This window comes from Phallusia mammillata, chromosome 4 (assembly GCF_965637545.1).
Source record: "Phallusia mammillata chromosome 4, kaPhaMamm4.hap1.1, whole genome shotgun sequence".
NCBI classification, from domain to species: Eukaryota; Metazoa; Chordata; class Ascidiacea; order Phlebobranchia; family Ascidiidae; genus Phallusia; species Phallusia mammillata.
This window is the reverse complement of record NC_137255.1, coordinates 12,609,392-12,633,412: the sequence shown is the minus strand read 5'-3', so window position 1 is coordinate 12,633,412 and position 24,021 is coordinate 12,609,392. Positions and strand designations below refer to the sequence as shown.

At 38.7% G+C, this 24,021-nt stretch overlaps 1 protein-coding gene across 1 annotated transcript in view; it reads left to right on the top strand.

Moving 5' to 3' along the window:
• Nucleotides 1-95: 95 nt before the first annotated feature.
• Nucleotides 96-24,021, top strand: part of LOC145225255 (dynein axonemal heavy chain 5-like) — a 27,758-nt gene continuing 3,832 nt past the window's right edge. Inside the window, exons 1-79 of the mRNA XM_080091941.1 lie at nucleotides 96-504; nucleotides 1,367-1,542; nucleotides 1,975-2,100; nucleotides 2,183-2,308; nucleotides 2,578-2,683; nucleotides 2,911-3,012; nucleotides 3,081-3,196; nucleotides 3,262-3,331; nucleotides 3,727-3,872; nucleotides 3,947-4,072; nucleotides 4,226-4,498; nucleotides 4,671-4,832; nucleotides 4,891-5,057; nucleotides 5,179-5,357; nucleotides 5,426-5,621; nucleotides 5,823-5,960; nucleotides 6,054-6,258; nucleotides 6,426-6,635; nucleotides 6,862-7,059; nucleotides 7,197-7,322; nucleotides 7,421-7,615; nucleotides 7,695-7,873; nucleotides 7,936-8,011; nucleotides 8,087-8,199; nucleotides 8,375-8,584; nucleotides 8,666-8,870; nucleotides 9,046-9,164; nucleotides 9,297-9,433; nucleotides 9,595-9,757; nucleotides 9,944-10,055; nucleotides 10,111-10,239; nucleotides 10,373-10,572; nucleotides 10,794-10,947; nucleotides 11,040-11,236; nucleotides 11,308-11,377; nucleotides 11,458-11,586; nucleotides 11,639-11,854; nucleotides 11,937-12,083; nucleotides 12,197-12,369; nucleotides 12,600-12,778; nucleotides 12,843-13,030; nucleotides 13,091-13,285; nucleotides 13,614-13,856; nucleotides 14,035-14,207; nucleotides 14,335-14,461; nucleotides 14,541-14,733; nucleotides 14,829-14,947; nucleotides 15,021-15,111; nucleotides 15,186-15,294; nucleotides 15,386-15,511; nucleotides 15,577-15,688; nucleotides 15,782-15,922; nucleotides 15,986-16,108; nucleotides 16,178-16,241; nucleotides 16,486-16,685; nucleotides 16,761-16,892; nucleotides 16,975-17,115; nucleotides 17,177-17,270; nucleotides 17,341-17,489; nucleotides 17,571-17,725; nucleotides 17,955-18,108; nucleotides 18,373-18,577; nucleotides 18,694-18,824; nucleotides 18,888-19,015; nucleotides 19,085-19,235; nucleotides 19,295-19,471; nucleotides 19,552-19,767; nucleotides 19,827-19,994; nucleotides 20,073-20,177; nucleotides 20,268-20,381; nucleotides 20,441-20,617; nucleotides 21,596-21,790; nucleotides 21,857-22,012; nucleotides 22,294-22,476; nucleotides 22,682-22,828; nucleotides 22,890-23,054; nucleotides 23,198-23,435; nucleotides 23,631-23,770; nucleotides 23,842-23,973. Coding sequence (XP_079948067.1) covers nucleotides 390-504; nucleotides 1,367-1,542; nucleotides 1,975-2,100; nucleotides 2,183-2,308; nucleotides 2,578-2,683; nucleotides 2,911-3,012; nucleotides 3,081-3,196; nucleotides 3,262-3,331; nucleotides 3,727-3,872; nucleotides 3,947-4,072; nucleotides 4,226-4,498; nucleotides 4,671-4,832; nucleotides 4,891-5,057; nucleotides 5,179-5,357; nucleotides 5,426-5,621; nucleotides 5,823-5,960; nucleotides 6,054-6,258; nucleotides 6,426-6,635; nucleotides 6,862-7,059; nucleotides 7,197-7,322; nucleotides 7,421-7,615; nucleotides 7,695-7,873; nucleotides 7,936-8,011; nucleotides 8,087-8,199; nucleotides 8,375-8,584; nucleotides 8,666-8,870; nucleotides 9,046-9,164; nucleotides 9,297-9,433; nucleotides 9,595-9,757; nucleotides 9,944-10,055; nucleotides 10,111-10,239; nucleotides 10,373-10,572; nucleotides 10,794-10,947; nucleotides 11,040-11,236; nucleotides 11,308-11,377; nucleotides 11,458-11,586; nucleotides 11,639-11,854; nucleotides 11,937-12,083; nucleotides 12,197-12,369; nucleotides 12,600-12,778; nucleotides 12,843-13,030; nucleotides 13,091-13,285; nucleotides 13,614-13,856; nucleotides 14,035-14,207; nucleotides 14,335-14,461; nucleotides 14,541-14,733; nucleotides 14,829-14,947; nucleotides 15,021-15,111; nucleotides 15,186-15,294; nucleotides 15,386-15,511; nucleotides 15,577-15,688; nucleotides 15,782-15,922; nucleotides 15,986-16,108; nucleotides 16,178-16,241; nucleotides 16,486-16,685; nucleotides 16,761-16,892; nucleotides 16,975-17,115; nucleotides 17,177-17,270; nucleotides 17,341-17,489; nucleotides 17,571-17,725; nucleotides 17,955-18,108; nucleotides 18,373-18,577; nucleotides 18,694-18,824; nucleotides 18,888-19,015; nucleotides 19,085-19,235; nucleotides 19,295-19,471; nucleotides 19,552-19,767; nucleotides 19,827-19,994; nucleotides 20,073-20,177; nucleotides 20,268-20,381; nucleotides 20,441-20,617; nucleotides 21,596-21,790; nucleotides 21,857-22,012; nucleotides 22,294-22,476; nucleotides 22,682-22,828; nucleotides 22,890-23,054; nucleotides 23,198-23,435; nucleotides 23,631-23,770; nucleotides 23,842-23,973 — 12,123 coding nt within the window. The 5' untranslated portion in view covers nucleotides 96-389. The remainder of the gene's footprint in view (nucleotides 505-1,366; nucleotides 1,543-1,974; nucleotides 2,101-2,182; nucleotides 2,309-2,577; nucleotides 2,684-2,910; nucleotides 3,013-3,080; nucleotides 3,197-3,261; nucleotides 3,332-3,726; nucleotides 3,873-3,946; nucleotides 4,073-4,225; nucleotides 4,499-4,670; nucleotides 4,833-4,890; nucleotides 5,058-5,178; nucleotides 5,358-5,425; nucleotides 5,622-5,822; nucleotides 5,961-6,053; nucleotides 6,259-6,425; nucleotides 6,636-6,861; nucleotides 7,060-7,196; nucleotides 7,323-7,420; nucleotides 7,616-7,694; nucleotides 7,874-7,935; nucleotides 8,012-8,086; nucleotides 8,200-8,374; nucleotides 8,585-8,665; nucleotides 8,871-9,045; nucleotides 9,165-9,296; nucleotides 9,434-9,594; nucleotides 9,758-9,943; nucleotides 10,056-10,110; nucleotides 10,240-10,372; nucleotides 10,573-10,793; nucleotides 10,948-11,039; nucleotides 11,237-11,307; nucleotides 11,378-11,457; nucleotides 11,587-11,638; nucleotides 11,855-11,936; nucleotides 12,084-12,196; nucleotides 12,370-12,599; nucleotides 12,779-12,842; nucleotides 13,031-13,090; nucleotides 13,286-13,613; nucleotides 13,857-14,034; nucleotides 14,208-14,334; nucleotides 14,462-14,540; nucleotides 14,734-14,828; nucleotides 14,948-15,020; nucleotides 15,112-15,185; nucleotides 15,295-15,385; nucleotides 15,512-15,576; nucleotides 15,689-15,781; nucleotides 15,923-15,985; nucleotides 16,109-16,177; nucleotides 16,242-16,485; nucleotides 16,686-16,760; nucleotides 16,893-16,974; nucleotides 17,116-17,176; nucleotides 17,271-17,340; nucleotides 17,490-17,570; nucleotides 17,726-17,954; nucleotides 18,109-18,372; nucleotides 18,578-18,693; nucleotides 18,825-18,887; nucleotides 19,016-19,084; nucleotides 19,236-19,294; nucleotides 19,472-19,551; nucleotides 19,768-19,826; nucleotides 19,995-20,072; nucleotides 20,178-20,267; nucleotides 20,382-20,440; nucleotides 20,618-21,595; nucleotides 21,791-21,856; nucleotides 22,013-22,293; nucleotides 22,477-22,681; nucleotides 22,829-22,889; nucleotides 23,055-23,197; nucleotides 23,436-23,630; nucleotides 23,771-23,841; nucleotides 23,974-24,021) is intronic.

Genomic DNA, 24,021 nt, shown 5'->3' with positions numbered 1-24,021 from the left:
AGTTTATCCTAATTAGACGAAGATCTGGATTAACCGAATCCGGTTAAACCGATGCTTACAGCATTTTTTCCACTTTAAATTCACATTTTAACTACACTTGAGAAAGAGATTTAAAGGGAACAGCTGATCACTTTTTTTCCAGTCTGCATATTATTAGTCAGTGAAGTGATGCCTAGATATTGTTTGGTATGTTTCTTCGTTCATTTTGTGCGATTGAAATCTTAAACCACGTGTCTATCTACGATGAGAAGAAGTCCTCGCGTGGTTTTGAAATTTGACACTGAGCGACGAGAGACGTTGCGAGCCAGCATAAGAACGTTGTCACTCACTATTTGCTTGAGCTACTTGAAACACTGAATTATATTTTCTCTTGCTGATATACGAAAAAGATGTCGAATTCGCCAGAGGGCGAAGGGGCTGAGGTTGGCAGCAAAGAAACCAACAAACCGCCATCACCTAAACCGGACATGGGTAATGGAACGCCGCCACCTACGTTCAAACCAGGTAAGCATAAGTTAGTGACTTTGTGTGCTGCTGGCCTAATTCTTTTGTTTTTTGCGTAAAAAGACAATCAGATGTGATTAACAGTTGTTTTGCAGTAAAAAATGTTATATTTTGTAAGTTATATGTTCCATGCAATTTTCTTTTAAGTTAAGTTTACTTTGCTTGGTGAGTGAAAACATGTTACAATATACAAGCATAAAGCTAAACAAATGTTTCAGTTAACGTACAAACATTGATAAGTGTTTCGTGTAGCATTTGTAGTTTTCGAAACCCTCGATGTGTTTTAGTGGTTGTGTTGTGGGCGACAAGATAGTAAACTGTGGTAAAACTCGATACCGTCGCTTGGCAACGCAGGTAAACACTGACGGTAGGTAGCCTACCCATGATGTGGATTTCAATGTAGGGACTTACTTTATTCACAGTCTAACATTTCTTTTTTGGTTTCTTAACCATCGTCTTATTTTAAGTGAAACCTTTAAATTGTACGTAATGTTGCTGAATATTTTTAATATTTTGCAAAACTAAAGCGTTAATTTGATATTGTGCTGTGCGTCACAAATTGAAAACATGATTCCCGAGATGGTATCACGTTTTACCTGCCACAAAGGAGATCAGCGAAATCTAATCCGTGAACTATTTTACTTCTACAACACAACATCCACATGCCTGAAGCTGCCTTTGTTCAAGCCCGGACGTGTTTACATAAAGATCGCCCCAGCGTTGATATAGATGTCATATTTAGCAACCGTGAGCCAAAACAAAGGCCAACCTCCAAAACGACCAATTAGCGCGTTTGTAAACAATCTGACCGGGGCGTATTGTAGGCCGTGGCGCTTATGCTTAACTTATGTAATATGTGAAGGTGCAATTGATACACCGAGTGATTTGCGAGCGGAGGATGCAGCGGGCACTTCTACACCAACCAGTGTGTTTGGCGCCCCAGTGCAGCGAGTCGCAAGACGTCGGGTTCAAGATCAAGCCACCACCGGCCGAAAACGTCATGCACCTTTCACTCAACAAGCTCAGTCAAGCACTGCGGTAAATGATATTTCCAGTTGGTTTAACCCGTTGTTATAGATTTGTTTCCTACATGACGCAGATAACGTTTTGTAAAAATGACACACTGTCACTGGTGCTCGGCAATCGTACGTTTTCGCCCTGTGCTGCAAAGAATCGTAAATAGTTTCGTGCAAAGGCAAAAATATGTGAAATACTGTTTGCCTGACGTGTTTGTTAAACCAACGTACACTCTTTAAAAAATAATGGTAATTTAAATGGGAAAAACATTTGCGAATTTTGCAAAAGGATAAATTGTCTGGCATCTTGGATTCATAGACAATAATACAGAATATTTGTGTTATGCCCCTTTATTAATACCCCCAAGTACGATTGTTGCATAGTAATTATTATCTGTCCCTAAATAATGCCACATTTGGACAAAAAAGTTATGCAAGATATTGGTTGTATAAGGTTGGCAACAAAAAGAACATGGTGCTTTCTGGTGACGCCATGAAGGAAATGGCTCGTCAAGCAAAAGCAACGCGCGAGGAGCGCAGGTCGGCTTTAGATTCAAGACACAAGTACATTGTGTCAAAGGCAAGTAATTGACTTTGTTGCTTAACCTTGTGCTTTACAATACTGTAAAAATGCTTTACTTTAACCTTGAGAATCTGTGCAGGTAGCTGACGCGATCGGTGTAGATGACTCTGTGGTCGAGGATCAAGTTGTCAGTGACGATAGATTTGAACTGATGGACACGTTCTTTGAACCGAATGGCTCTAAAAAACTTATGTTCTACTATCAGGTACACTTAACACTCATCAGTGATTATCTTGATCTTCAATCTTTGTTTCGCGAGAATTTTTTGGTGCGCCGTGAAGCATTCGTTTTGCCAGAGTCAACTAATGTGTTGGGAAGAAAAAATAAGTTGACCCTTACTTGATCCATATTCGTTGCCCAACACCTTTCCTATCACATTAAAATCGCAAAAGAAGTCTTTGTTCTAGCCTGTTTTAGTTTTGGTATTTTATCATATTACTTCCTATTTTTCTATTCTTATCCTATTTTTCTTAGGATGTTGCTCCAAGGGAAAGCGCCTATTCCAGAGCAGCAGATGTAGCTAGCGTGATTCCCAACGTCAGTCAAAAAAAGTTATTTTTGACAAACGGGGAAGGGGAAGGTATGATTCAAAAATCTGTTTGTTTATTGACCTGTAACTTGTTAGTATGCTTTGTCCGCGAGGCGACAAAGGAAATGAAGCTAACGGTCAAACAACAAAACAATATCTTACTCCACGTGTGTGTCGACTGTTCCATGTATAATTTACCCTCAACACAAAACTGTGGTTTTGGACTTTACAAGTGTTGTAAACCAAACCGTCTAAATTAATTGTTAATGTTTAAACAGCGCTAACTGGCATCTGCTACTTCTTTGTTCGAACAATTTCTAAACCCATCACTACAGCGAACATTGCTAATGAAGTTAACTTCGGAATGATCGACAGCACAGGTTCGATGCATTTCAAATCATTGTTTTAACGTAGTTCAGACGTAGAATTTTGTTTTTGTTCAAACCAGAGGGTGGACTTTTGAAGGGAATAGAATCACTGTTGGGTCGAATTATGATCCCAGCTTTGAGGGCGCAGGAAAATTGGGGAGCGCTCACTGATGAAGACAACAAGAAATCACCAGTAGTAAGTTAACCTTCTTCTATTATGGCTACGTGTTGATTGGTTGAATTAACTTGATTTACTTTTAGGTTGAGGATTTCATTGAGTCTGTAGAAAAGTTTGTCAACGTATTGACAACAGCTCGGATCAGTTTGGAAGGTATGTGCCGAACATTCGAAAAACCAAAGGTTCAGAGTTGTTTTTTTATTTTTTGCATATTGGCACAGAGTTGCAACCGGGCCTAAAGTTGATGCCCTAAACCGTAAGTACAGACCCTGAACCTGGCCCGACCCCTTTATTTCCAAAAAAGTCCGTATAAGGTCAGAAAGTTGGTAAAAATGAAGCAAATGATGCTGAGTGTATCGTCATAGCCCAAGTCAAGCCAGAACCTAAAACCGACCCGAAAAACCCTACTCGACTTACAACTCTCAGTTAACTAAACGGTTTAACTGGGTCAAATCAACGTTTCGATTTGATTAATACATAGTAATTGTATATATTAGGAATACCAAATAAAAAAAAACGGAACGTTACCTGTAACTAAAATTTTTCAGGCAAATTCGAACTGGAAGATTTCGATGTCGGTTACAACTTGGATACTTTGCGGGGACCTGTCGACTTTATGCAGGCCTCCAGAAATTCCGATTTACTTGAAAAACTCGAAAAAGTGGTTGAAATTTGGTGTAGACAAATTGACCAGGTGAATATAACGAATTATTTTTTTTGTGTGTGTGACGTTTTGTGTGAGTCTTTACCATTGCGTTATCTGTTTAGGTTCTTGCGGAAAGTGAGCAGATGCGCAAGGAAGCTGACGACATTGGTCCTGCTGCAGAACTTGAACATTGGAGACAAAGGATGTCGAAATTTAATGCCTTGTTGGATGAAATTAAGACACCACGTGTACGTCAAGTGCCAATTTAAGAAACTTTACCCTTTATTCCTTATAGCGTAACAGGATACTTAAACATTACTGTACAGTATTTGTTACACATTAAAGCGATTTCAACAGTCAACTGCTTAAATCTATTAAAAATCTGTGTTTTTCTTTTTCAGGTCAGAACCGTCGTTGGAATTTTGCAAGCAGCAAAATCGAGAACTATCCGCCACTGGGTGGAGCTCGACAGTCGTATTACTGACGCCGCAAACGAGGCAAAGGACAACGTGAAATATCTTTACACCCTTGACAAATACTTTGGTCCACTAAGCAAGTGCGATCCACGAAGCATGGTGGAAATCATCCCCAGTCTGATGAACAGTATTAGGATGATCCACAGCATTTCGCAATATTACAATACTTCCGAAAGAATGACATCGCTCTTTGTAAAGGTACTACTCGTTGTTGTATTGCATTGTAAACAGAATATACAAAGTAATTCACTTTATGAAAGAAATGTTTTTTTCCTGTGTATAAACAAGTTTAGATTAAGGCAGTGGGGCAAGCAGGAAAAATATCCCAACCAGATGAACATCACAATGTTATTTTACACGACTTTTTTAGGTAACAAACCAGATGATAACAACATGTAAACATTACATTAATCAAGGAAAGGCAAAAATTTGGGATCAAGATCGCTTAACAGTTTTGCAGAAAATGGACGATTGTCAAATGCTGAACAGGGAATACCAGAAGTCGTTCCACAAAATAAAAGATAAACTGAAGGTAACGAATGAAGTTTTGAATCGTGATTAAATAGTCAATTTGTTGTTTTTTCTTGCAGGAAGATCCAAAAGAGCGTCAGTTTGAATTCAGTGAGAATTACATTTTTGGAAAATTTGACACTTTCTGTCGAAGGTTGGACAAACTCACCGACATGTTTCGAACCATGCATGAATTCGCTGGACTGAACTCGGTCAAGATTGAAGGAATTGACTCCATTGCTTTAAAGTGAGCTGCCCACATATTGCCATGCAAAACAAAAATGTATTTTATCTGAAACCAGATTTTGGGTTGAAACTTTTGTTTATTTAAGATCACCGTTTGTTAAATTAAACATTATCGTTTTAAGATACCAAAACATTGTCACAAACACGGAAAAGAAAAAATATGATGTTTTGGACCATCGTAAAGCAGAATTCGACACTGATTACATGGAGTTTTGTGTTCAAATTGAAGCACTGCAACAATCTCTGCAGGAATTTCTCGATTCGTGGTTTGCCAAACCGGTCACCACAGAATATTTACTAAGTAAAAAATATATTTATCAAGTGTTTGTTTTTGCTAAAATTAATATGTTGAAATCACTTAATTTTCAGATTTGCTTCAAAAGTTCGAAAACATCAAGGGGGCCAAGTTGGACACTTTCGACAAGTATGTCATCCTCCTTTCGCGCTACCTGCGTGACCTTGACAGTGTAAAAAAAGCTTATCAGAAGATGAAAACCGATCCACCAATGTCTCGCAACTTGCCTCCCATTTCAGGAAAGATATCGTGGGCCCGACAAATGTACAGGTATGTGGGTATATCTTTTTAACGTTTGGTTTCGTGCAGTTAGGCGTTATGCTTGTGGGAATAATTGCGTTTTGAATTTACTTTGACTTGTCATAACAGAGCATATATGCTTAAGTGATTTCGTTTTTGTTTCATTTACGACATGTTTTGTGATTGTTAGTGACAATAGTAAACGGTACAAACTGTTTAAACTTATAATAGGAGAATTGAAGTTCCCATGTCATACTTCCGCTCGCATCATGATATTCTGGCAACAGCAGAGGGAAAGAGAGCTGTCAAAACTTTCAACAAACTTGCCGCAGTTCTACTTGAATTTGAGATTCTTTACCACAAAGCTTGGTTCGTCTAGCATTTTTGGTTTATTTAAACTCTTTTATTGTATAACAATGACTTTTACAGGTGATTTAAGTCAATGATACTTTTTGCATCTAGGTGCAAAGCAACGATGATGGCAAAATCGAACTTACAATCTTCTTTGCTTGTTCGTCACCCGGAAAGCAAACAGTTTCTAGTCAATTTGGATCCTTCTATTTTTGAAATATTTTGTGAGGCAAAACATTTGAAGAAAATCGGTCTTGACATTCCCGACCCAGTTTACAACCTTTGTCTGAAAGAAGACACAATTCGCCAAAACCAGGTAATGCGTTTTTTTAAATTAGGCGTAATAGCTCCGTTAACACAATTAGGTACATAAAAAAAACTATTATTTTACAAACAAAAGGTTTTCGTTATGTGCACTTCAGGCCGTAAAATGCCCTGTGCTTTTAATTTAACTGTATGCATCAGTTAATATATTTTTTCTAGCGCAACCTGCAAGATGTAATGGATGATTTTGAACAAACCAAGGCGAGCATTCCGTCGATAGCCGAGCCTTGCATGAAACCATTTTTGACTCGTGTTGAGGATGCAATTGCTCCAGGCCTCACAATGCTCACCTGGGCATCCATGAATATCTACAAGTTTATCGAAGACGTAAAGAAAGCCCTGGAAGACCTCAAAAACTTTACCAAAAAGGTAGAAAAAATGACAAAGGAACTTAACCAGAATACTTTTTGATAAATTTTGCTCTGGATTGCTGCACTAGGTCAAAACTGAATTTTTTAATTTAAAAACGCAACCGTATTTTGTAACTAAAATTAAAGTCCAGTGTTTCGAAAAAATGATATTTTAAAATTTGTAGTTGCATAAAATCGACACGACAAATACAAAATAACTTATGTCAACAACAAACATATTGTAGGTTGCTGATATCCTGGAGTGTAGGGTTGAGTTTGTTACCGACGACATGGGAATGACAGCTTTGTGTGATCTGCCTGATGATGAGGCCGTGGCACCGGATGAATTTCTTGAAAGAACTGATCACATTGTTCAAATTGCTGCGAAAGCACTATGTCAAGAAAGCAATAATGTCGAGATGGCCGTGTTCGATATTATCAGGGTACGTGGATCGTTTTTTTGTGTTTTTGGTGTGCACTGTTTACTTTTGCGATGTACTATCTTAAAAGGTCATTCTTTTATCGCCCACTAAACGCATTATAATAATTTTGATATTGTTATTTTTAATCCGTATGACAGCTGTTTGAAGAAACTTTAACAAAGGAGGAAATGGCGGTGTTGGAGGGAATAGGCAAATCTGAAAATTATCCGACATGGTATCACGGAGTCATGGGAATTGTGTGTCAGAAAAATACAGATTCTCTTGTAAGTAGGGGTCAGCTTAGTCTTCTCATGAAGTTATGGTTAATAGCCAGCTGCTCATAGCCAAATCATCAAATTGTTTCATGTACCTTATTTTGCAGGTAAAGTGCACTAGATTGACTCTTGACACTATCAAACGGCGACTTTATCAATCTACTAACAAGTATCAGACCAGTCAGCGGATAATGATGTCTGGTGTTGGCAAGGCAGAGGAAGAAAAAGCCGCCCTCTTCAAATCGAACATCATTCTTGCGATTCCATCCATTATCATGCGTCCAAGTTTGGATGAAATTCAGGTTGGTATTTTACGAACAATGTTATTGAGCTGATCAATGTGCGTCTTTACATGCACTATCACGTTAACTTCGTCCACAGAACGCTCTAAACGCTGGAATAGATGTCATTTTGAAAGCAGCAAAAGACATGCCGCTGTGGCGTTATGCAGAAATGCAGAAAAGGCAACAAAAACTTGAGGCTGAGGCTGCCAAGAAGATTGGAGAGGATCCAAAAATGACAAAGACTCAACCACAGAAGCCCTTGTATCTACAAATTTCGTAAATGATTTGTGAAGTGATTACGGTATTCTGGCAAATAACAATACTTTTTCACCATGCAGTGAGCACAAAGACGTGGCGAAGGTTGCTGGACCTCTACATACAACAATCACGTCACTCAAGACGGAAGTGGACTCGGTACTGTCACAAACGATATCTGCATGTCATATTTAACTTGTAAGTTGTAAGTCACGTGGCGCTTTTTCTCCACAGGTGCTGGATCAATTCTCTTCATTCAGCGAGCTGTGGAATTCTGATCCACAAGATAAAGTCAAGCTGTTTGAGGAAGACAACCCGGTTATAAACGAATACGAGTCTCAAATAAGGTATGCGGCCACCCTATTAACAATATGGGTATTCCAATTTAAAACAATCGGTATCAGTAAAAGTATAGTTCGCCGGCATGACCGGTGACGACATAAACCCAGTTAGTCGCAAAGGCCAAGAAACAACATATTTTCCTTATAGTACGTTCTTTGGTCATTCACATATTGTTTTTAGGTACTACGCGAACATGGAATTGATGGTTGAGGACATCCCGTACAGCTACAGGGTAGGTGCAGTTTCCTTTGAGACAGGAAATATGCGTCTGGCTCTAGTGGAAGAATGCAAAGCATGGAAACGGGCGTTCGGTGCAGCACTCAACCGAAAAGCCGGCGCATCAATGGATGACATCTTTGCTTTCACTGAAAATCTTCACAAAATTCTCAGGTTGTTGGCACTTTCATCGAGTTTATCCGGATTACTATTTTTGAAATCTTACAAAACACTTTTAATACCTACTATTTGTAGTCGACCAATTAACGACCTTGATGACGTGCGTACCGCTATGAGCTCCCTTAAAGACATTCGCGAAGCACAAATTCGCATTGATATGACGATCGGTCCAATTGAGGAGAGCTATGCACTACTTAACAGATTTGAACTGTACTTTGACGACGGAAACTCAGAGAGAGTTGATGGACTCGCTTACCAATGGCGCAACCTAATGGCCCAGGTAACATGTGGATGTAAATAGCGATAGGTCAAAACTGCAAGTGGTATTTTTTTATCGACGCATCAGGCATTTTATGTATGTAAACGTTCGTCTTATTATGTCTAACACTATAAAGATTTTGATAAATTAGGGAAAAATTGATACTTTTTGTGTTTTATAATTCAAACTTTTTTAGGTCAATCAAGTTCAAAACACTTTGCTTGAGGTTCAACCCGGCTTTAAAGCTGCCCTATTGTCTGGAGTGGAGAAGTTTCAGGTCGATGTTGGTGTCTTTTACAAAGATTACGACACAAAGTACGTCATTGTGCAGAAAATTAAACACCCTGTTGCAGAGTTGACTGTGATATGTTTTCCAGCGAAATTTTGTTGACCACTACTTCTTAAACATGTTTATTGACAACTAGCAGAAATTTGTAATTATTTTAGGGGCCCGAACATCCAGGGACTTGCACCACGCGAAGCAAGCGACCGTCTACAAATATTCCAAACTCGTTTCGATGAACTATGGCGAAAATATTCGACATATTCTGGTGGCGAAGAGCTGTTCGGTCTTTCAGTTACAGGCAAGTTTTTTATTCGACTTTGAAGACTGCTCAAGTAATATTTAATGGGGATATTTTCGCATATCCTGCCTCGTTCTTGTTTCTCAATTTATGTCTCAACAATTTTAATGTCTTGTTAATGTGTACTGCGTTTTAGTATATAAGTTATGTGTTTCCCACAGAGTATCACGATCTGCAACGTATCAAGCGAGAACTCTCCCTGTTGCAGAAATTGTACAATCTCTATAACACAGTGATTGAGAACGTAAACAGCTACTACGACATCTTGTGGGCAGAACTGGACATTGACAAAATTAACTCCGAACTGCTGGAATTCCAAAACAAGTGCGAGTTTTTTGCAAATGGCCACTATAGTGATGTGCTGATTACAGAAAAGTCGACTTATTATATAAGTTTGTTTTTTTCGAAATATGTTTAGTAATTTGGTTCGTTGTTATATATATCATTTGGGGACTTGACTTAAAAAAGAACGAAAAATGGCGAGTGACAAACATAGTCGAATTTGTTTAGGTGCCGCAAACTACCAAAAGCATTGAAGGAATGGCAAGCTTTCCTTGACCTAAAGGAAAAGATTGACAACTTCAGTGAGTGTTGCCCCCTGCTTGAGATGATGTCAGACAAGGTTTGTTGCCCTATTAATGCAAATTCAGCAAATCTTATCAACAATTTTACCGTAGGCAATGATGCCACGTCATTGGGACAGAATCGAGAAAATCACCGCTTCCTCATTTGATGTTGAGAACGAAAATTTCCAACTTCGTAACATCATGGAGGCTCCACTCCTCGAAAACAAGGAAGATATTGAAGTAAATTTGGATTTGTCTTTTTGATTGATTTCTGTTTTGGTTTGACGAAGGGGTTTACGTAAACGTTTCATCTTATCAAGTAGTATTTTTCACCCAAGATGATATTAAATGAAGATTGCTATCTTGTTTGCAGGACATATGTATTAGTGCTGTAAAAGAGCGGGACATTGAGGCAAAACTGAAACAAGTGATCACCGAATGGAGTGTGCAGGTCTTCACATTTAGTCAGTTCAAAAGTCGTGGTGAACTCTTGCTGAAGGGGAGCGATGTAACTGATATTGTCACCCTTATGGAAGACAGCTTAATGGTACTTGGATCTTTGATGAGCAACAGGTTGGTTTAAATAACTAGTTCAATTTTAAGAAGTAATCTGACACTGTATGAAAATGTCACAATTAAAAAAATGTCATATAAAAAAACTGTAAAATATGAACTGCCGTACTAAAAAGCAAGAGTAAAATCTAAAAGGTTGAATTGCGAACTAAAAATATACCATAACAGTTATCCCAAAATCAGCGTTTTACGAATGCTAATTGAAAGTGTTTGATTTTTAGATACAATGCTCCTTTTAAGCCCACAATTCAACAGTGGGTACAGAAATTGTCTGGAACCACCGAAATCATTGAAAATTGGATGATTGTCCAGAATCTTTGGGTGTACCTTGAGGCTGTGTTTGTCGGTGGTGACATAGCAAAACAGCTTCCTCAGGTGTGATTTGTAAAACGCTATTTACATCGCATCATGGCGAAATCATGTCATTTGAGGGTAATAATGATTTACACTGTTGCATATTATAACAGGAAGCAAAGCGGTTTGGCAACATTGACAAGTCGTGGTTGAAAATAATGCAGAGAGCACATGAAACGCCGAACGTTGTACAGTGTTGTGTTGGTGACGACACATTAGCTCAACTTTTGCCACACATTCTCGAGCAATTGGAAATGTGTCAAAAATCACTTACAGGATATCTGGAAAAGAAACGTCTTATTTTCCCCAGGTTAGTAAACTATTCTAAAATGGGAAGAATTGTAAAACAATTTTTTTTATGATTTTGTCGTATTCCCTTAGATTTTTCTTCGTTTCTGACCCGGCGTTGCTTGAAATTCTCGGCCAGGCGAGCGATTCCCACACAATTCAGGTAAACTTTGCATAGGGGTAATGATATAGATTTCAATTGGGTGTAACATTTCCTCCATCAACATCTAATACATTTCACAGGCTCACTTACTCGGTTTGTTCGACAACGTTTACCGTGTGGAATTCCATGAGAAACAATATGACCAAATTCTCAAAGTAATTTCGCAAGAAACTGAATCTGTGGAACTTGTTGAACCGGTTCTTGCTCAGGTAAGAAATATAAACACCCCCCCAAAAACACCTTTACAAAACATTTCAACAGGGCAACGTTGAGATTTGGCTTGGTACTCTTCTCGAGTGCATAAGAAAAACTGTCCACTCAGTCGTGCGTAAAGCATCAGCAGCAATCAGTGAGACGGGATTCCAACTAATTGATTTTGAGAACGTCTTTCCGGCGCAAATTGGCATTTTGGGTCTTCAAATGTTGTGGAGCAGAGATTCAGAAGACGCTCTAACAAATGCAAAGTCTGACAAAAAGGTGAATGTTAAATTTTGAGATAATTTTGCAATATTTTGTAAACTTGTTTAGTCATTTTTAACTTTATGTTGTGTCTGTTAAGGCAATGCAAAATACAAACCAACGTTTCATCGACATGCTGAAAACCCTCATCGACCAAACCACCCTTGATTTGACAGCCTATGAAAGGACCAAATATGAAACACTGATTACAATCCATGTGCACCAGAGAGATATTTTCGATGACATGGTAAAAACAAGCCAACGTTTTCAATAATATAAACAAATCATAAAATCTGTTTCCACTAAACTTAAAAATTGTCAAAAATGTATTCGAACTTTGAATATGATCGTATTTTTAAGGTAAAAATGCACATCAAGTCTCCCACTGACTTTGAATGGTTAAAGCAGTCGAGGTTTTACTACATCGAAGATGCCGACAAATGCCAGATATCTATCACCGACGTGAACTTTGTGTATTGCAACGAATACACTGGATGTAATGAGCGCCTTGTCATCACACCTCTGACTGATCGGTACTAGAGTAAATCATATACTTTCTTGTGGACATAAATGCCCCACCCAAATGTACTAATAATATCCACAACTTTTTGTCTCATTACTTGGACTAAAGTGACTTACTGTATTTGACTGTTTGTAAAAAAATTATTACAATTGAAAAGTAGTTTTTAATGATCCTCGTGTATTTGTTGCTATGCTATATTATCGACCAATACCAAATACTATGTGCTTTTTTGGTTCACAGATGCTATATTACCCTGGCACAAGCACTCGGTATGAGTTTGGGTGGTTCCCCTGCTGGGCCAGCTGGCACTGGTAAAACTGAAACGGTAAAAGATATGGGAAAATGTTTGGCCAAATACGTGGTTGTGTTCAATTGTTCGGATCAGATGGACTACAGGGGCCTGGGACGAATCTATAAAGGTTGGACTCTCTATCAATTGTATTTATAACATTAGTCGAAAAATATTGTAATTTTTCTGGGAAGGTTTGGCCCAATCTGGCTCATGGGGTTGTTTCGACGAATTTAATCGAATCGAACTTCCTGTGCTTTCTGTTGCCGCACAACAGATCGCGATTGTGCTTCAGTGCAAGAAAATGAACAAACCACAGTTCATATTCACCGACGGCGACGTTGTTTCGATGGACAGGGAATTTGGCATTTTTCTCACGATGGTATGACTTTACATAACCTAAACAAAATTAATAATTGTTAAAAACAACTTTGTGCAATAGAACCCGGGCTATGCAGGCCGCCAAGAATTGCCGGAAAACTTAAAAATCAACTTCCGCACGGTGGCGATGATGGTTCCGGATCGAGCGATTATTATTCGCGTAAAACTCGCTGCATGTGGTTTCCTTGACAACATTGTACTGAGCAAGAAGTTCTACACGTTATACAAGTTGTGCGAGGAACAGTTGTCCAAACAGGTTTGACAATATTACGCTATTCATGCTATACTACAGACCTACTTTGTACCCAATCATGTCGGTCAGAATAATTTGGTTAAATGTAATGTTTGTTTGCCGTTTTAGTTATTTTATTTTTACTTTTGGATTGTCGTTAAATGCCTAAATCCAAGACAACTAAGTCCAAGACAAATGATTTTTAAATTCTTTGATTAGTAGTTAATTTTTTTAATATGGTTAAAAAATTTGTCCCGTTTCACATTGTTTGTCAGTTTTTGTTGACTTCCGTTTTAATAGTTTGCTTTATTTAATGCTAACGCTTTATTTAACGTTTATCCTTTACCTGTAGGTCCATTACGATTTCGGATTGCGCAACATTTTATCTGTGTTGCGTACATTGGGTGCAGTGAAAAGGGAAAACCCAAACGATCCCGAATCCATGATAGTCATGAGGGGTTTGAGGGATATGAATTTGTCCAAGTTAGTTGATGAGGATGAACCTCTATTCCTTTCCCTCATCAACGATTTGTTTCCAAGCATTCAACTTGACAAAGCTGGATATCCACAGCTAGAGGCGGCCATTGAAAAACAGGTATTTGAAGTATTTTTAAATTGGGACTGTTCTATAAGAACATAAAAGCCACAATAAATTTCCATTTTCTCGGTAAAATGATTATGTATAAGTTTGACATGTAACTGCCTTACAAAGTAAACTTGAAATGCCGCTTTAATCAAAAATTAAGGTGCTGCATTACAACTTGTTCTCATAGGTTAACGACGCCGGTTTGGTTTTCCATCCTTCCTGGGTTCTTAAAATCATCCAGCTCTTTGAAACGCAACGAGTACGGCATGGGATGATGGTGCTGGGGCCAAGTGGTGCAGGAAAGACAAAATGTATTTACACGCTGATGAAAGCCATGACGGACTGCGGCGAACCTCATCGGTAATTTACACGATTTTTTAACTTAACTTTTGTTTTCGAAAGAAGTGTGATCAGCAAATCATAAACGGTCTTCAGCTACAGAATTCCTTAATAAAAATCGAGAAATTGAATTATTTTTTATTCATAGCGAAATGAGAATGAATCCGAAAGCAATCACAGCTCCACAGATGTTTGGCACACTTGACGTGTCAACTAATGATTGGACGGACGGAATTTTCTCTACTCTCTGGAGGCGCACTCATAAATCGAAAAAGGTGCCGCATTCACAACCCTTTCTGGGAAACTTTATGTCATTTGCCATCTTTGACTATTTATTTATTTTTGTTTGCTCAGGGTGAGCACATTTGGTTGGTTCTTGACGGTCCCGTAGATACATTGTGGATTGAGAATCTCAATTCTGTTTTGGACGATAACAAAACACTTACGCTTGCGAACGGTGACAGGATTCCAATGGCCCCGAACTGTAAAATCATCTTTGAGCCACATAATGTGGACAATGCGTCACCAGCCACAGTATCCAGGAACGGTGAGAAGTAAAATGAGTTTTATCGGTTATTTTCGTTTTAACCGAATAGTTGGGTTAAGATTAAAAGCATCTGCTTCAATGGTAAATTTCCACAGGGATGGTTTTCATGTCATCATCAGCACTGGATTGGCGACCTGTTTGCAAAGGTTGGTTGAAAACAATTCCAGCACAGCAGAGCGACATCCTGTGGAATCTCTTCGACAGTATTTTCCAAGTTCGTTTCTATGACACAAATGCTTGTTATCATTTTATCTGCGGCAAAATATATGTTAATTGTTTGTTTTCAGGATCTTTACAACTTTGTTTCCACCAAATTGGTAGCTAAGATGGATGTCTTGGAATGTATGTACATTCGACAATGTATGGACCTGTTACAAGGTAGTTGGACTTTGAATTCACGTAGCTGAGTTTTTTCTGTTCTCCTAATTTACTCACATTTTGCATGTTTTTAGGACTGATGCCGCACCATGACGAGAAGGCACTGTCACGTGACCACATTTCACGAATATTTATTTTCTCCATCATGTGGTCGCTTGGTGCAATATTGGAACTTGAACACAGGTAAGTTTATGATCTTGCTGTTTGAATATTAGACGTTTACTGCCTATTATTCTATTGAAGTACAAACAGTAATGGAGTTTCTTGTACACAGAGAAATGTTGGAGGAATTCATGCGAAGCCATGAATCGAAACCAGCTTTGCCACCAGTCGAAGGAGATGAAACAATCTTCGAATATATGGTCAACGAAAAAGGAGACTGGGAACACTGGAAGAACAAGTAGGACATCAGTTATAACAAGAGAAATTTCGCTGAATTATTTTTCATTGATGTCGACCTTACAGAGTTCCGACATATGTATACCCTAAAGATTCTACCCCAGATTACTTATCAATTCTTGTTCCCAACGTTGATAATGTCCGAACAGACTTTTTGCTTGGAACCATTATGAAGCAGGTTTGTTAAGTTTAGTGAGACAAAAAAAGAACTTACGTTTCGTGGCACTAATTCTGACGAAGAAATTACATTAATCCCAAACGTACAATGCAGGAAAAGTCGGTTCTGCTTATTGGCGAACAAGGAACGGCTAAAACAGTAATGATCAAAGGATACGCGAGCAAATACGATCCAGAAGTTTACCTCACCAAGGCCCTTAACTTCAGCAGTGCCACAACACCCAATATGTTTCAGGTGAATACAAAAAACAACTAAAAAATGATCTTTTCTGTAACCATGCACTATGTTGTGCCGCAGAGAACCATTGAAAGCTACGTGGACAAGCGAGTTGGAACTACATACGGTCCACCAGCCGGAAAAAAGATGACTGTTTTCATTGATGATGTTAATATGCCAACCATCAATGAATGGGGCGATCAGGTATGGATACCCATAGTTGATGATGACATTGTATTGAAACAATTGGCTAAAACAAACTATTTTTTAAAGATTACGAATGAAATTGTTCGCCAGTTGCTGGAAAACAAGGGATTTTACAGTCTTGATAAACCTGGTAATTTAAGTTATCTATTTGCTAAATGACAAACACTCTCTATTCTTTTGCATTTTTTGCAACGTATAGGGCCTATACTATAGGCTAACAAAATCGGTATGATGCCTTTTAAACATTTATTTTTTTACACCAACTTTAAACTAATTTTAAGATGAATTTCTTCGTATTACTTTTGTTAATTTAAATCAGATTTATCAACTAAAATTCCAAAATCGACCCAATTATTCCTAGTCCTTGTTATTAGGTGACTTTACGAACATCGCCGACATTCAGTTGGTATCAGCCATGATTCATCCGGGCGGGGGTCGCAACGATATTCCCCAACGTTTAAAACGTCAGTTCTGTATCTTCAACTGCACTCTACCGTCAAATGCCTCCATTGACAAAATTTTCTCCACCATTGCCACCGGATACTTCTGCAAAGAAAGGAAGTTTCCCACGCAGGTAACGACACCAACGAACTTACTACACAATGTTGTTAAACTTTGTAGCAGTTGTAAATGGACATTTTTGTTTTAGGTGATTGATCTTGTGGAGAAACTAGTTCCTTTGACACGGACGTTGTGGCAGAAAACCAAGATTAAGATGCTTCCCACCCCAGCAAAATTCCATTATATTTTCAATCTTCGAGATCTCAGTCGTATTTGGCAGGTACGAAAATACTCCCCGAGCTGCATTCAGTTTAAATCGGTAAAACATCTATGGATATGTTAGTATCTTTTTTATTTTGTAGGGTATTCTAATCGTGGACGGTGACATCGGTTCATCACCTGAAGTCATTCTGGGCTTGTGGAAACACGAATGTCAGAGAGTTATTGCTGATCGATTTACAAATATGCCAGATAAAGAATGGTTTGATGAGAATCTCAACAAGGTACTGTGTTGATTCTTGACAAAACTTACATATAGTAATTAGTTTAAATCCTTAAATACAGATGGTATTAGAAGTTTTAGGTGAAGAAACTGCATCGTTAATGTCCGAGGAGCCGTACTTTGTAGATTTTCTGCGTGATGCTCCTGAGCTTACGGGTAAAATGCAATAAAACATTGGAAGAAAAGTTTAAAGGTCCGGTTGTTGTATTTTGCGAATATTTTAAAGGTGACGAGCCGGATGACTTCGAACCAGATGCACCAAAAATTTACGAACCTCTACCGTCGCTATCGGAAATGGAAGAGAGGCTGAACGGATTTTTAGAGCAGTATAATGAAACTGTGCGTGGTGGAAAAATGGATCTGGTATTCTTTAAGGTGAGTAACTATTAAAAAAAATTTAAAATCAAGACGCACCACCAAACCATTAAACTCATGTTCGTGTTGCTTGGGATCTAGGATGCGATGGTTCATCTCATGCGAATATCTCGTATCATCCGAACTCCACGGGGTAATGCACTGCTGGTTGGTGTGGGAGGATCGGGAAAACAATCACTCACGCGACTTGCTTCCTTCATTGCTGGATACAAAATATTCCAGATTACACTTAGCAGGTTGGTACTCGCACGACGTCTCGAAAAATTAACGTTCACATCTTGACATTTTGTATTGCGACAGATGCAGGCCAGAAACTTTCCTTCATGTTATAAAATGCCATAAATTAATGGCAGTCAAAGACAATTTTTAAAACTGACAATACTGTTAACCCGTATTTAACATGCAAAGAGTTACTTAAACAAAAACTGATTTAAAACTTCGGGGTAAAAACTATTTTTATCCCAGAACTTACAACGCAACAAATCTTCTGGAAGATTTGAAGATTCTTTATAAAATGGCTGGTAAGGACGGACAGGGAGTGACGTTCATTTTCACTGACAACGAAATCAAGGATGAGGGATTCCTTGAATACATGAATAATGTTCTAGCTTCCGGAGAGGTTTGTGTATTACATAGAAGAATCCACTTCAGTTTGGTTCAATATTGTTAGGTTTTACTCTTTTAAATATCGCAGTAAAATTGTCGCAGCATGGTTATGCTGTTTTTGTTGTCGACAATCGCACAATCATTTTGTAACAGTATTGTTATCCGTAAAATATGTGACTTGTTGTGCTTTTATTTATCCCCCGCTTTGAAATTCCACTCGTTGTTAGGGACTACATTGGTCTTATCAGGAGGTTTCAAAATATGAAACTACATTTAGGTTTCGAACCTTTTTGCCCGAGACGAAATCGATGAGATTACAATGGAGTTAATTCCTGTGATGAAAAAAGAATACCCGAAACGGCCCCCGACACCCGAAAACCTGTACGATTTTTTTCTGTCCCGTGCTTGTTCGAACCTGCATGTTGTTCTCTGCTTTTCACCAGTGGGAGAAAAGTTCCGCGGGCGCTCACTCAAATTTCCAGGTTAGTGTACACTGCTTCATCGAATTTTATACCAGGGGGTGAAAGCTGTTTTGTCTTTAATTCATGCTATACGCGATGGCATGCTAAATTTATTACACTTTTGTTTCTAATCACAGGTTTGTTTTCCGGATGTACAATGGATTGGTTTTTGAGGTGGCCCCGGCAAGCACTTATCCAAGTTGCTCAACATTTTCTGTCCGATTACGATATCAAGTGCACGCCTGAAACCAAGTCTCAGATGGTGCAGGTCAGTTACATTCCTCTTCACATCCACAATTTGGTTATAGTCAGCTCATATCCATTTTTTAAGGTGATGGGAACTGTCCAAGATTTAGTGTCGGAAAAATGTGTGGAATATTTTGAGCGGTTCCGACGATCATGTCATGTAACACCGAAATCATATCTTTCCTTTATCACTGGATACAAGGGAATTTACGGGTAAGTGCAAGACCCCTTTGCCATATCTCTCCATTAACTTTGAAACAAAAAATTACCATATGCTTCCAGAAACAAGTTGAGTGAGATTGGCGTCCTTGCGCAAAGAATGAAGACTGGACTCGATAAGTTGGTTGAGGCCGAAAAGTCCGTGAACGCTCTGTCTTTAGAATTGGCCGTCAAGGAAAAAGATCTGGAAGTTGCATCAAGAGAAGCCGACGAGGTACAATACTTTTCTTCTTTGCACCTGTTTTGTATATTTAAATGCAACTTTAAATGTAGGTGCTCAAAGTAGTGACAGAAAAAGCAACAGCCGCAGAAAAGGTGAAAGCGGAAGTTCAAAAAGTAAAAGACAAAGCTCAGGCGATTGTTGATGCGATCAACAAGGACAAGGGTGTTGCTGAAGCGAAACTTGCTGCCGCAAAACCGGCTTTGGCAAAGGCCGAGGCCGCATTACAGGTGGGTAATGTTTTATTTTTATGACATTTAATGTCCTTTGTCCGACAAAATAAACACACAAAAAAACTTTTGTTCGACAGACGATCAAGCCTGCTGATATCGCAACTGTCAGAAAACTAGGTAAACCTCCACATCTGATTATGAGAATCATGGATTGTGTCCTAATTTTAATGAGAAGAAGACTTAACCCTGTCGAGATGGATCCTGAACGTCCGTGTCCAAAACCATCCTGGAACGAGGCTCTCAAGCTCATGAACCAATCTCAGTTCCTTAGTATGTTGCTCAACTTTTCCAAGGTAACTTCAAATTACTCAATAGCTTGCTCATTAGATTTTATCCTTTGTTCTGTTCCAAGGATTCAATTACTGAAGAAATGGTTGACCTACTGCAACCATATTTGGACATGGAGGATTACAATCTCGAAACAGCGAAGAAAGTTTGTGGCAACGTGGCTGGCCTTTGCTCGTGGACCGAGGCTATGGCCTATTTCTATGGAATCAACAAGGAAGTATTGCCATTAAAGGTAAAAAAAGACTTTTACACGTTACGATATGTCATAGGATAACTATAAGGGTGTGTTTATGAATTTTCTTGGCTATAGGCAAACCTAGCGGTGCAAGAGGCGAAACTTGAACGGGCAATGATTGACTTGCGTTCAGCTCAGGCAACACTTGATGAAAAACAAAAACAGTTGGACGAAGTACAGGTACGTAAACTGTGTAACTTGTAAGGTTATTTCAACGTTGGTATAATTAAGTAAGCGTTGCAATGTTTAAAAAAATCCTTATTAATGTAGGCCCAATACGACAAGGCAATGGCTCACAAGCAGATGCTGATTGAAGACGCGGAAACTTGTCGAAGAAAAATGACAAACGCAATGGCACTTATCGAAGGCCTTGGAGGAGAGAAGGTTTATCTTATTTTTTTAACTCATTCGTATTTCGACAACAAACTACATTTTTCGTATAGATTCGTTGGGAGGCAGCGGGAATGAAGTTTGAAAATCAGATTATGCGACTTGTTGGAGATGTTTTGCTGGCGACAGGGTTCCTCTCCTACTCAGGTCCATTCAATCAGGATTTCCGGGACCTTCTAGTGTCACAGTGGAAAAAAGAAATGACGCAAAATGAAATCCCATTCTCAGAGGTCGGTATTTTTTCTGGCTCTTACTGGTTGTTCCAACAAGATTGCAGTTGATAAATGAAACAAAATGCATAAATAACGAAGTAAAAATTCCATTAAAAACCAAAGATTTATAAAAACTCAGTTACGCTGATCCATGACGTATCTGAATAAAAATGGAGGTCAAAATTTGACAAGAAATCAAACATATACAAAATGTACTCAAAAAGAGTGGCAGACGATCAGCGTCAGTTTAATATTTTATTTAGGAAACAGAAATATTACTTTCTCCTATTTGTGCATCGTCAGTTTCTGTCAAACAAGAAAAGAACGATAAAAACACATAAAACTTAAACGTTAAAACACTAAAGAAATATTAGCCGTGAACCAAACAATGGCGATAAAAAACAATGGAGAAGGTCTGTAACAGAAACTTATGCTGGCAAACTGCAAGAGAGGTGGCAATAAAGGCGCCGGTAGCAAGCAAAAGAACTAAGAGATTTAAAAGTCGTTGACGGAACTATGCGATAAGGGGTGGTGCGTTCAAGTCGTCGGAAAGCAGATTATTTTATCCGTGGCAAAATCATTGGCGGATGCTCATTGACGCCTTTGGTCGTTTAACCATTTGTCCTCACAAATATCTAACCGGCTCATAGGCCGTCTTTTGAAAGAATGTTACCATAAAACAGCTAAAAGATTACACTGACGCTGATCGTCTGCCACTCTTTTGAGTATATTTTGTATAAGTATAGACAAATCTGTCGGTCACCAACCTGTTACACAGGCTGATTCTTGTAGTCTGTTATAACATTACACTTACATGACAACAAACATTTCGACAAGTCAAAATTTCAAGTTTATTTCAAAAGTATGCATTTTAAGAAAAGAAGCTACCTGGTCGTAAAACAATTTTCACTTCTGTAAATATGCTTTTGTTACAAATAGGTTTTTGCTTGTTTACGAAAATGAAAGAACAGTTTTCGGACACATTTTTTTCCACAGGACATCAACATAATTACAATGTTAGTGGATAACGCCACCGTTGGAGAATGGAACTTGCAGGGTTTACCCAACGACGAACTCTCGATTCAGAATGGAATTATCGTCACAAAAGCAACACGATTTCCTTTACTTATCGATCCCCAGGGTCAAGGCAAGATATGGATTAAGAACAGAGAGAAGGACAATGAATTACAAGTAAGCAGCTTGTCGGGTTTATCTCGGTTGATTCAATGCAATATCTATTTGTAACGTTGTTTACAGCTTACATCTCTCAATCACAAATACTTCCGTACTCACTTGGAGGACGCACTTTCATTGGGTCGAGCTCTTATTATTGAGGATGTTCGGGAAGAACTTGACCCGGCGCTTGACAACGTTCTGGAACAAAACTTTATCAAATCTGGCTCCACTTTCAAGGTCAATACCTTTTTAGACGTTTTTAAACCCCTCATGGTACAATTCTTAGGGCTCTGGTTTTGTATTGCGAAAATCTATGATATCACAAAGAAATGTAGTTTTGTTCTTCAGATGAATGACTGATTAGTGTATGTCATTATGTGGTGTTCACGGGGTGTTTATTGAGAGTCGTTACCTTTGCCACCTTATATACAATCCGGCAAATGACTACCCTACATTACAACATAAGATTAAAAAACATTTGAAGAAGGATCACTAAACCTTTTCACCCGGATTTTTAGGTAAAAGTTGGCGACAAGGAGGTAGATGTGATGAAAGGTTTTAAACTTTACATTACAACCAAACTCTCCAACCCTGCTTACACACCGGAGATTTACGCGAGAACATCCATCATTGATTTTACTGTTACGATGAAAGGACTCGAAGACCAGTTGTTGGGTCGCGTCATTCTCACTGAAAAACAGGTTCGTTTCATTTCAAGTGCAAAATGTTATGATTTGCAATCATGCCACGTTCACATTGAACCGGTGACACGTGATAATCTTACAGCAAAAACGTTGTGACTTAACAGGAGTGAACTATGTCAAAATTTATTTACTCTCCATTTCTGTGAATAAATTTATTTGTGTGACAATGTTTAGGCAAGTTTTAGTCAATACGTTTCTGCAGGAACTGGAAGCAGAGCGTGTGGCTCTCATGACTGAAGTCACTGCAAATAAAAGAAAGATGCAAGAGCTCGAAGACAATTTGCTCTATCGACTTACTTCCACTAAGGGGTCCCTTGTCGATGATGAATCGCTTATACAAGTTCTACAGGTAATCTCCAAACTTTCCTTAAGGTAATCGAACGATTGTATTCGTATTAAATCATTTACAGACAACTAAACAAACAGCGGAAGAAGTTAGTGAGAAGTTGTCAATTGCCGCCGAAACTGAAATAAAAATCAACGCGGCTCGCGAAGAATATCGACCTGTTGCCACTAGAGGGAGTATCCTTTATTTTTTGATCGTCGAAATGAGTTTGGTCGATGTTATGTATCAAGTAAGTACCAAAAAGTGAAATTTGCTTGCAACTATGGTTTTCTAACTTACATTTCCGTGCATGAGATTGATGGTATTACAGGGCTACAAACGTTTACAACGGCTTCACATGCACAAACGTACAGGTTCTTTTGCTTTTTTTAGACTTCCCTGCGCCAGTTTCTTGGATTGTTCGACCAGTCGCTCGAACAAAGTGCCAAATCACCGATACCTGCAAAGCGAATTTTTAACATCACCGACTTCCTTACTTACATCGTGTTTAAATACACCGCCCGGGGACTGTACGAGAACCACAAGTTCCTCTACACTCTGCTACTGGCGCTCAAAATCGATCTTAATCGCGGCTACTTGACACATGATGAATTCCAAACCTTTATCAAGGGTGAGCAGTTTGTTGGGCACGAAGCTTACATGGAGTTTGAAATTTGTGACTTACTCCAACAGCTAGCATTTTATACGATACTTGTGTGTTTCTGAGTGGAAATATTTTAAATTATATGATAAGAATGTTAAACTTTGCGTGGTATATTGACCCACACAACATATGTTAGACACAATATCATTTGTGTTTTTTCAGGTGGGGCTTCCCTTGACCTAAATGCGGTCGAGCCCAAACCCAAAAAATGGATTCAAGATATGACTTGGCTAAACTTGGTGCAACTTAGTCGTTTGCCACAGTTTTCACAACTTCTTAATCAGATCAGCAGAAATGACAGGGTAAAGTTTATACGATCACACTTGTAACCCGCCGCTGTTAGACTTGCGACCAACCTGTTGTTTGCACATAGGGTTGGAAAGCTTGGTTTGACGAGGAAGCGCCAGAGGAAGCTGTAATTCCAGATGGTTACAGCAGCTCACTCGATACTTTCCGCAAGTTGCTGCTGATCCGCAGCTGGTGCCCTGACAGAACTATCGCCCAGGTAACGCAACTGGGATATTATAGTTCCGTTTCTGTTTCATTACTTTAT